This window comes from Elgaria multicarinata, chromosome 4, assembly GCF_023053635.1.
Source record: "Elgaria multicarinata webbii isolate HBS135686 ecotype San Diego chromosome 4, rElgMul1.1.pri, whole genome shotgun sequence".
NCBI classification, from domain to species: domain Eukaryota; kingdom Metazoa; phylum Chordata; class Lepidosauria; order Squamata; family Anguidae; genus Elgaria; species Elgaria multicarinata.
Genome location: NC_086174.1, coordinates 72,874,302 through 72,886,387, shown reverse-complemented (window position 1 = coordinate 72,886,387; position 12,086 = coordinate 72,874,302). Strand labels below are relative to the sequence as shown.

At 40.1% G+C, this 12,086-nt stretch overlaps 1 protein-coding gene across 1 annotated transcript in view; it reads left to right on the top strand.

Moving 5' to 3' along the window:
• Positions 1-2,207: 2,207 nt before the first annotated feature.
• Positions 2,208-12,086, top strand: part of AKAP12 (A-kinase anchoring protein 12) — a 35,454-nt gene continuing 25,575 nt past the window's right edge. The window contains exon 1 of the mRNA XM_063124538.1: positions 2,208-2,519. Coding sequence (XP_062980608.1) covers positions 2,495-2,519 — 25 coding nt within the window. The 5' untranslated portion in view covers positions 2,208-2,494. The remainder of the gene's footprint in view (positions 2,520-12,086) is intronic.

Genomic DNA, 12,086 nt, shown 5'->3' with positions numbered 1-12,086 from the left:
TTAGTACAGGAGTGAGGCTTCCTTGTTGTGTTCTGCTGCTCCTTCCTTTTGTCTTCTCCTTTTGTCGTCTTATCTTCTCACTAATAGAGATGATGTTCACTGAAAAGCCCAGATACAATAAACAGATGAACATGATAATGTCCTGGTTCAGACAACACATTGGGCTTTGTGGTTAGCTTAACCATGTTCAGCTGTGGTTAACGCTAACCACATGCGGAATGCTGGCAGACAACACTTTTAACCCTTTTGTGGTTAAGTTTTCCTTAACCACACGCTAACCACAAAGTGGTTAGTGGAGCACCTGGTTCCTCCCACTGATCCACCCGGTATCCCAGCAGCCCTAGCGCTAGGAGCTCAGGCAGTTATGGCTGTCATTTTAGAGCAGGCATCAATGAAATCAGCAATTACATGCATGCATCGCCCCATTTAGTGAGCGGTTCCTTTGCTTTCTGCATTGCCATGCCTGCTATACCTCTACAGTCATCACAGGGGAGGCGGAAGCCTTCTAGGTAGCTACGCTAGCTGCGATCAGGCAGCACTGCCACAGTAATCAGAACCTGAGCGGTGTAATGGCGCTTCAACAAGGTTGGGGAAATTGCAAGCAGGGAATTAAAAAGCTCTACTGTAAGCACGCTCTGCATGTTCTGAGCCAGCAGAACATGCATTGCAAGTTCTGCTGGCAGTACAGGAGTGGCTGGGGTACTTTCTTTCGCTTCTGCCAGAGAACTGTATGACCTTGAATAGTGCACTCAATGGGGGAAGATTACACAACAGAGCCTGCCACACAACATGTTAATCAATGGGTCCCTGGATAAGCAACGGAGCAGCCTGTTGTTTTCCCCTGTTGTTTAATTCCAGAAAATAACATACTGTGGCCTTTGCTAGACCTACCTGTAAATCTGGGCCTGACCAGTCCAGGGGAGCCCTAGTCTACACGCAAGGCATGCCGTTGCGCCCGCCATTTTTTTTTACTGAAGGGGCTGGATGCGCAGGAGCGCTCCTGCGTGAAAGTGAGTTTTTTTTAAAAAAAAAACTTCCCCAAACTTCTGTCCCTGATCTCTCCTCCCTGTCCCTGATGGGCACAGTGCTCCTGGGGAGCACTGCGCCCCATCCGCAGCTCCCGGCGCCTTGCGAGTAATTGCAAGGAGCCGGGAAAACCTCTTGTTAGAGGAGCCACATGCTCGCGGTCTTGGGCTCAGCCTGAGACAGCGAAAAATACCAGGCTAAAAGTGGTGCCCGTTATCCTGGGGCAAGGGAGGGTTGATCCCTCCCTGAGTCTGGGATCCCCTGTGCGTCATCTGGATGCATGGGGACTATCCCAGGGCTCACCCCGGGATAACCGTTGGTCTAGCAAAAGCCTGTGAGTTGTGTGCCCATTGTGTGTTGCCCCCCAAACAAGACAATAATCAACACAAAGGACAATTGCCTCTTTACGCCCCCCATTGTTTATTGAGTTGTCTGAACCCAGCCAATTTATTCAGTGGCATTAGCAAATGGAAGACAGCACTGCTGTCTACCCCACACTGCAAGGAAGGGCGAGAGAAGTGACACTTCATTTTGGCTATCATATGCAGGTGTTCAGATTACACACCTGAGGTGGAATTTACTCTTTTCCTGCAGTCTGTGATAATTCAATTGCATACATTTAAGAATTTATTTAATTTTCATGGATCATAGTTTTTGTATTTCATTGTCATTTGGTTCCCACTGTTTTTAGTTCTCCCCCACCCCTCTATACCTATATGTATCAATACCTACTAACTGAGGATAACACTTCATGAAATTGATGAAGCAGACTTTAGTCTCTGAAAGGTTATGCCAAAATAAGTTTGTTAGACTTTAAGGTGCTACAAGATACTTTGTTGATCTCACCATTGAAAATCACCCCTATATTAAACGTGTGTGTGTGTTACACTTATTCTTAGTCTTCAAATTAAAAAATACCTATAGTAGTAGAGTAGTTCAGAAGAGCAGTTTACATCAAGCACTGTCCTGAGAATAAGGTTGCTAGAGGAAACTGATTGCTAGAATATTATTTTTGTGATTTCTGAAAGTGCTTTCATTTTGAAGACATCTAAATATATGAGAGAGAGAGAGAGAGAGAGAGAGAGAGAGAGAGAGAGGAATTACACCATTCTTTATTTAAATAAGTTCCACTTATCCGCACAAAGCCTTTTGTAACAACAAGGGATGTGGAATGGGCAAAAGCTGGAAATCTCATTGTTAAACTGAGGAATATAACTTGCCCATTCCAGCGAGCCATTGAGAGGGGATGGACCACAAAGGGCTGTCTATCAAGGATCTGGCTGCTGGAACACAACTTCAGTCTGCTTTTTTCATCAGGAAGTGAAGGACACCGGGTGTTTCTGTTAGCTCTGCTTTCCTCCAACCTACCCCCCCACCCTTCTATTGCACTGTGACTTGAAGAGACAGAAATAAAGGAGTGCCTTGCTTCAGAGAGAGAGAAATCCTGATTACCACAGGGTAGAAAAAAATGCTGGGAACTATCACTATCACAGGTACAAAATGTTTAGCTTTTAGATCATATTAATGATTATGTTGTATCTTAGTGGTGGTGATTTTATACAGAACTTTTGCCCAGAACACAAGGACATGACAGACATGTTGGAGCAGTTCTTTCTACCTACTAATCCATGTTCATCGCACTGTTATATGTTGTTACTCAGAAGTTAGTCCCACTGAGTTCAATGGGGCTTACTCCCAGGTAAGTGGCTATAGGATTGTGGTTGTAATTACTTAAAATTTTCTTTTTTATTTAGGGTTAAACAAGTGAGAAAATGCCATTGGATTAAATCCCCAACACTGCAGTTCAGCGCACATTTACCTAGAAGTAAGCCCCATTGAAAGGAGATTTACTTCTGAATAAATATGCATGAGCTCAAGCATTTTCACTTTTAAATCGGGTATTTTGTATCGCACTGCATTTTGGTGGAAATAGAATATTTCTTAGGTTATGTTGTGCTTTAGGATTATTGATGTTTGCTTTATATTGTCATGAGTACTTTATATATTCTGGCGTTGTTTCTGACTCACAAGTTTGAAAGATTGTCGAAGTCAAGCAAGTTCCTCTTGAATTACTTATTCTAAGTAAATTGTTAAAATGCTGCAGATGAATTTTATTATAACTTATAGTCCTAGCATTTAGTTTCCAAATTATTTCACTTACTTTACATTGAGATTTGCCTATCAATGTGTTTTCTCTCAGCCATTTGATCCTACAGGCTTCATTTGTGTGTGTGCAACCTCTCATGTCTTAAAAAGTAAACTTCCTCTTCCTTAATTTCCATTATCCTTGACCCCAGGCACAACCTTTCTACATAAATAATGGGGCAAACATCTGTTTTAACTTCTGAAGTTCAAGTGAATGCCATTTACTTCGTCTTATTCATTAAAAACTGCACTATGTAACAACTGAATGTGCTCATAAAAAACAATAATTAAGTTTGGAATGAATTAATTAGTGGGTTTGGAATGGAGCTGCCACTCCCTCCTCTCCAAATTCGTTCTCAACAGTAATTTTTGAAATGAAAGTCTTTGAAAGCTCATCAATATATTGCTGAATGGTTGGGGTCAGTTAGAGTCTTTTTCATTTAATAAAAAAGATGGACTAGGGATTTAGAAACTTCATTTTATCTTCCCCACTGAGATGCTTGTGAATACATTACATCATCCTGTGAAAAGCTCGGAGATGGTGAGCAGTGTAGCAGACTATGAAAAAAACAAAAACAAAATTGGTTTCTGCTTATGAATATATTTACTGCATCTCTATGGAATTTCACATAAGAGTCATTAATCTGCTCATTTTTATTTGGTCTGGTTCAATTTTATGTAATCACACTCATAAAAATTAAATAGTGCTAGCAGCAACAACCAGAAATGTAGGAGTCCTGATTTTCTTGTTTACTTTAGCATTTGTATAGAAGGTATACTTAAGTTCACCTTCACAAGAAAAGCCTAACACTGTGTGTGTAGAGTGTGGGCTGTGAGGGGTCTGGGGGGGGATACTGTGCCTAGAACTGCTGGAAGAGTTTGTATTAAATGTTTACTTAGTCGTTTCACTAATGACAAAGATTCCATTAAAGCAGATGTTTAATAAACTTATCACACTTGAGTCTTTGTTCTCTGTGGGGTATTTTTCTTTCTTCTTTTGTTGGTTTTTTTTAATATATATACAGTTCTTCAGTACAATAAGAAAGATTAAAGAAGAAAAATGCAAGCTTTAAGCAAAACAAATGTCTTGACAGAATGATTTCCTTTCTCAATTAGAAGTTTCTTTTTCTTTTATGTTCACACCTGAATGGAGAGGCTCTCTTCTCCTCTCTTGGGTAGTGATTCCATCCTCCATTTCCATAACCATAGTTCAATTGATATTTGAATCAGAAATCTGGGGTTAGTGCTAATATCCAAACCAGAATTTTAGAAACCCACATTATTAAACCATGGTTTTCAATCCTAATTTGGAGGTTAGTGCTAACTACAGTTTGCCCAATTTGGATATCAATGCAAATTATTGTTAGAGTAATCTAAAAATGGAGAAAAATTGGTGTTCAGGATGGGAGGGCCAGGAAGTGTGCAAGCTTGCAGCATGTCTCCAATCCCGCAAATCATGGTTCGGGAAATGTGCATGTTCATTACAGATGATGCTCCAATTTACATTTTTTGCAGTGGTGATGGGCCACAATCAATATGACCTGGAAACTGCACAAAATTGGGTTTCCTAGGAAGTCCCCCTTTCTGCATTCTTATCTTTCCATTTCCACTTGCTAGGTACATAAGGGTTTCCAACCACAACAACTAAAGGTAAGCCAAGCATACACCTATTCTGCACACATGCACACACCCTGGAGAGTGCCATAGTATAACAAGGCATTGGGTTTAAATAGATTAGTTGCCCATCTCTAACTCAGTTTTGAGCATTAGTGGAAAAATCAAGGGGAAAGAGGATCGCCCTAAATCCCTGCTTGCTTTCCCTATGGATATAATTGAAAGAGACCAATTAAATTTTGATTCATTGTAGCTGCTTCACAATGCTAATGTGCCTACAACCAGTATTGTTAGCAAGTTCTGCAGTCTTAAGTACCCATATTTCATATACAGTTTTAGTATACTGATTAAACTGACAGCAGCAGAGGTCAACATACATACAATATTCATTTGCTTTGTGTGTGTGTGTGTGTGTGTGTGGGTGGGTGGGTATGTATGTGTGTATCCTTGCTTATTGTACTTTTTTCTAATGATAACGTAACTGTATCCAATTGCTTTCCTTTAACAGAAAGCTAGTTATACTTGAAGGAGTGAAGAAATATGTCGGTTCAGATTCATTCTTAAATTGCTCAGTTGGGTCCAGCTGTTGCAATTCTCATGACAGTGGGCAATTTTTTTTCCAGATTAAATATGTTGTAATACTAGGTACAATAGAGTTGTGAATTGTTACGAATTTCTTAACCACTGTGGGATTAAACCAAATATTTCAAGGCAATGCCCTGCTCTCAGTTAAACTGAAGCAACCACACTGATCATAAAGGGATTAAATATGAAATGGAGAGCATATTTTGGCTTTAGATGTTTAAATATTGAATAAACTTAAGTTTTGTTTTTAAAAAATTGCTTGGAGACTTTCAATGGATAGAGGGCTTTGGAACACTGAGAGCTGGGTGTGTATGACATATATCTGATGGATACAGAATGCAGAGAATTCATGGAGAAAATCCAGGGCAGTGCAACAAATCCTTCGAGGGGAAAGTCAACCAACTCCAGATGTTGACATGGTTGACTGCAAACACATGAAGTGTTTCAGATTTAACCATTGCAGCCTGAGAATTTCTTTCTGTCTTCCAAGTACAAGAAATGGAATACCTCCTTACTTCTATTAAGGGGGAACAGAAGGTGGGAGAAACAGAAAAACAATCAGATCTGTTTGCTAGGGGCAAAATGCATGTCTAACACTTGTAAGTACAGTCGGTAGATGCTAACTTGATGCCTTTTACATTAGAATAAATGCTTCATCTCCCTGATCATGGCATGATCATATAGAGAATGTGAAATTATATTAAGATACAACATTTTTTTTACTAAAATATTTATTCAGAGCAATAAGCATGCATTTTCCTTTTAACACTTTATATCAGAGAAAGAGGATGTTGGACCTATATTTCTAACAGCACATACGGAGTAAGATAAACTCCATAGGACCAACCATGCTGATTATCAACTATGTGAATAAATTGGTGCCTGTGCATGTAAGTTTATTAGTTGCAGTAGTGAAGGTTGGTTGAGGAAGACAGGATTTTCGCCTCTGACCTACAAATCACAGTCCTGATCTAGCCCTGGTCATGAGCAGTTAGCACAAAAATACCTACAACAATAAATGGTCATGGACATAGTGTATATCCTTCTCTGCAACAAAAGACTCATCCAGCTAGTTAAGTGTGCCTGGATGAATATCATGATGTGCATGTGTTTATGTTCAAATTCTCATTTGTACTAGATGTGTGGGCAGCTTGTTGAATCTTCCTGGCTGGTTGGATTAATGGCTTCATCAGAGCACTAATAAAGGTGCCTGTTGCTCTTTGTTCTACTGAAATATAAAATGGTAAGATACTTAATTCAGGGACCACAGAAGCGACTTTCATAGTCTACACCTTGTGACATATGCCATTAATTTATTTTTCTGGTAGCTTTCATGTATTTGTTTTATTCACACTTTTGTTTAGTTAATAATTACTAAATTGATAATTCTCATTTGGATTCAGTCTCTTGTGAAACTGAATTAGAAAGAAAATAATAGTATGCAGGGGTGGAAACCATCCCAGGTAATTGGTAGCCTGGGCTCCTAGAAGTTTTCTCCTAAAAATGTAAGATCACTATACTAAGATAAAAACAAAAACAATATTGCCTTGGATTTAGGATTTCCCTCCACCAACAGTAGCAGTTCCTGATTGGATTTCACACTCCAATCAGCAGGAAGGTGGAAGAGAGAGAAAGATTTGCCGATTAAATCCATCCAAATTGGAGTGGATCATTACATCTTGTGGTGGTGAATTCCATAAGTTTTACTGTGCACTGTGTGAAGAAGTTCTTTCTTTTATCTGTCCTGAATCTCCCACCAATTAGCTTCATGGGGATGAGCCCAGGTTCTAGTATTATGGGAGAGGGATGCCTCCCTATCCCCATTCTCCACACCATGCATGATTTTGTACACTATTATCATATCCCTCCCCCCTTACCCTCCCTTTTTCCAAGCTAAACAATCCCAGCTGTTGTAACCTTTCCTCATAGGGGAGTTGCTGCAGCCCCTTGATTATTTTAGTTGCCCTTTTCCACACTTTTTCCAGCTCTACAATATCTTTTTTTAGGTATGGTGACCAGAACTGTGCACTGTATTCTAAGTGTGGTTGCACCATAGATTTATATATGATACTGGCAGTTTTATTCTGAGTTCTTTTTCTAATTATGCCGAACATGGTGTTTGATTTTTTTTTTTTTACAGTGGCCACACATCAGGCTGACATTTTTATCAAGCTGTCCACCACAACCCCAAGATCTCTTTCTTGGTTGGTCACTGCTAGCTCAGATCTCATCAAGTTATACTTGAAACTGGGATTTCATGGAAATGGAAACATAGAATGGAACATAGGGCAATGTGGTATAAGATGGGGCTACAGAAGCCTTGGGTGAAGCAACTCCCCAACACACTCAGATGTTCTATTTCTCTGTAATATCTCAATCGGGAGAGTCCGTGCACATTCTAAACTGGTGCCTGGATGCAGTTATGGCTTGGATGGGGGCCAACAAACTGAAGCTGAATCCCAATAAGACAGAGACCCTATGGGTTGGCGGTTCCCAGGTCCAGGAATTGGACTGTACTGGATGGGGCTGCATTCCCTTTGCCTGTACTGGATGGGGTTGCATTCCTTCTGAAGTATGTAGCAGGTCCATATTTGGGGGTGCTCCTGGATCTATCTTTGTCACTGGAGGCCCAGTTGGCTTTAATGGTCCGAAGTGCCCATTACCACCTTTGGTTGGTACACCAACTATGCCCTTTCCTGGATATGGATACTGGTAACATCACAATTAAACTACTACAATGTTCTCTATGTAGGGCTGCCTTTGTGCATGGTTTGGAATATAGCAGCTAAGGTGCTCACTGGGACTCCCAGCAATGCTCATAGAACACCTGTGTTAAAAGAACTGCACTGGCTGTCTATTTGCTATTGAGCCACGTACAAGGTTACGTTCCTTTCATATAAAGCCCAAAACACCTTGGGACTAGGACACCTAGCAGGCTGCCTTCCTTATACATTTAAGATCAGCAGAAGAGGTCTTGCTGATCATTCCAAAATAGACAGAATGCCACCATGAAGTACAGAGGCAGCAGGCCTTCTCTGTAGTGGCACCCACCATTTGGAAAAACCCTTTCTCATGTAGTTCAGGAGGCAGAAAAATGTGGTATCTTTTAAACGCCTCCTGAAGATTCACTTATTCACCCAGGCTTTCCCTGAGCTGTAAGTAAATTAATTAGGCCAATCTATTTTACTGCTCCTTTATTATAGTTGGATGTGTTTTAATGTATTATAATACTATGTTTTAATATCGTATTTTAATGTTCACCGTTGAGAGATTTTATATAAATGTTATATATCCAGTGGTATATAAATGTTACAAATAAATAAAATAAATAATTTGCAAATTGGTCTGAGGCAAGCAGTATAGAGAATTGTAATTCATATTGTAAACAGTAGTAATTAATACTTTTCAGTGAATTTTCTTTTACCTGTATTTATCTTTGCTGTCCTTGTTTAATGTAGATATTTCATTTAGCACATTTTTTGTTTCAAGATAGCTTAAAATTTTCGGAATCTTTATTTATCGTATGGGTCTAGAACTATAGTATGCATTGGATATAGTTATATTCAGTGTTGCCAAACTCATTTACTAGAACTTCATAACAGACCATTGAGACTTGAAAAATAACATGAACAATGAAATACTGCCCTCTGCTGTCCATTTTGTTAACATTTTTTGTTAACAGGAGTTGAGTCAGAGGATTACTGTCATTTTTGAAATGCATATTCATATAAACATATCTAACTTGCTCTTTTGTTTTGGCATATTAAATAACAATGCAAGACAAGACAGCATCTGGTAAATTCCCAATAACCACATGTATTCCTTTTGAACTTGGTGTCTGTATCTCTCTGTGCTTGTGTTTGGCTGCTTCCAATCGAGGTGTTTATTGTGGAATGGCCATGCCTGATTCACTCATATTTTATGCGGGGCTCATTATATTATAATACAACTTTCATGTGTTTTCCCAGCTACTGTTCCATGTGTCTTCCTATCAGAAAAAACAGACTTTTTTTTTTAAAAAAAGTACAGAGCAACAGCTTATGCAGCACAGGTGTAGATGTTGCTTATCGCTACTTTTCCTATGTTTCAAGGGGAGTATTGTTTTGACTTGTGCAGTGAGGCTGGTGGTAGTGGTGCCCTATTTCCATGACTGTCCCTTTCCATACCATGATCCTTCCATTCCCTTTGCTTTCCAGTTACCATCAGGTGCTATTGTAGCAGCATCTTTATCTTGATGTTTAAGTATTTATGTTTCTATACTAGCCAATAGCTGAAGCTCTCTGGGTGGTTCACAACAATTAAAACTACAAAATACAACATAAAATGCAATATAAAATAAAATTGGCTTAAAACTGCAGTATAAAAGTGCAACCAGAGTAAAACCTAGTAGCAGTGCAGAGTTTTAAAATGCAATAGCAGTTTTAAAACAGTTGAGCTAAAAAGTGGAATGCTAAAAAGAATTGGGAAAATAAAAAAGATCTTCATCTGGCACTGGAAAGAGTATAACGTAGGTGCCAGGTGAACTTCTCTAAGAGGCTCATTCCATAACTGGAGTACCACAGCAGAAAATGCACCTTTTCTGGTACCTACCGGCCTTACTTGTTTTGGCATGGGCTCTTGGAGAAGGACCCCTGAAGATGACCTTCGGGTCTGGACAGGTACATATGGAAGGAGACAATCCTACAGGTAATCTGGTCCCAAGCCATTAAGGGCTTTGAATGTTCATACCATCACTTTGAATTGGCCCGGAAAGGGACTGGTAGCCAGGGCAGCTGGGAAAGTACTGGCATAATATTATCTCATTGGCCAGTCTCTGCTAACAATCTTATTGCCCTGTTTTGGACTAGCTGAAGTTTCCAGACCTTTTTCAAAGGAAGGTCCACATATAGCACATTGCAGTAATCCAGACAAGAGGTTATCACAGCATAGATAGCTGTAGTTCGTATATCCATCTAAGGTGCTAAAAGGCACTCTGTGCCATAGAGTTCACTTGTGCCTCAAGTGACAGTTTGGTGTCTGAGAGCAACCCCAATCTATGAACGCTCATCCAGTCTCTGCCTCACCTTGGTCCAGGTAATTTTTAAATAATAAAAGTGGGACCCAGAGGGGTGAGAGGTGGGAATCGCCTTAACTCAGACAATCCCTTTAAAGAATCCTAGCTCAAAGGTGTGTGTGAAACCAGCGATGATCCTGTAGCAGCACTGAACTATGCAGAGATTTGCAGAGCCATTGTCCAGGGGCTGGAGAAGTGAGAGGAGAATCTAGTTTGTCCTGAGCCACTGAGAATCAGGGAGCTCTCTTGATGCTTTACACAAGCTCTTCCTCAACTCAGTGCTGCTACAGAATTTTATTTATTCATTATACTAAAAAAAAATAGGCTACCTTTAAGGGTTAAACTCTCTTAAGGTGGGGTACAGAATAAAAACCATGCAAGAGAGAAAGAGAGAAACATTATGGAGCAGTGATGACCCTGACAGAGAGAGGGAGAGGGAGAGAGAGGGCTGGTGGTGATGATGGTCTTTAAGTTAAAGTCATAATCACTCCCCCCTCCTACACACACTGGATGAATGGATTCACATACACCTCATCTCATATCCACTCAACTGCCCCCTCCCACTAAATGCATGGAGAGCATGTGAGTGAGTGAGATTGGTTCACTTCCCCTGATCTTCTATCCATCCAGCTTCTTCTCCCCACCTCCCTCTCTCTCTCACCCCTCACCCCAATCATATACATACTCACACATAACCCATCCGTTCCTTCCATCACACTCACACACCATACATCCATTCACACATCCCCCACCTTTTGAAAGTATGGATCAATAGTTGCTATGTCAATGCACTCGACTTTCCTTGTCCAGGTGGAGAGAGGGGTGGTTCCTGGACAGGGATTGAAGAGGCAGAGCTGTCAGAGATACCTCAGGCCTCATGTAGTCAAGATTCCCTACCTTTGATTTAATCCATGATGTTTTCTGGGGGGTAGTATTTATTTATTTTAAACTTTTCCACCATTGGTTCATTGAATAAAACATCATAAATATGACCCAATTAAAACCACAGAAGGGAAGAACAGCAATTAAAAGCACCCAAAGATTTTCTCAAATTTACCAATCCAAACACTCAGAAGCCTGGCAAAGCACATCAGTCTTTATCAGTCCTCTGAAGATTACAGAAGAGCTGGCCTGGCAAATCTGTTTTGGGAGATTGCTCATGAATAGTCCCTGAAGAGGTCCTAATGTTTGTCTATGATCATGTGAATATGGCCTGATAAAGAAAGGGACCTATACAGTGTAAGTCTGCTTAAATTGGAGTACACGTGCCTGCCTTCCCAATCAAGAGGCAGTATAAAAATGTAATGAATGAATGTATGAAACTAATCAATGTTTGCCACTCTGCCCGTGGGAATGCAGTGCTTTGGGTAAATACAAAGGATTTGTGTCTTTAAAGCATCTTTCTCTAGTACTAAAGACTCCAAACTAATTTTATTTTATTTCTTTATTAGATTTATATCCCACCTTTTTTTCCTTTTGGAAGGAACCCAAGACAGCTTACATGATTTTCCTCTTTTCCATTTTATCCTCACAACGACTCTGAGGTAGGTTAGGCTAAGAGTCAGTGACTAGCACTCAGTGAGCTTCTTGGTCAAATGGGGACTAGAACCCGGATCTCCTGAGTCCCAGTGTAATGCTCTAACCACTATTATTTATTTATTTG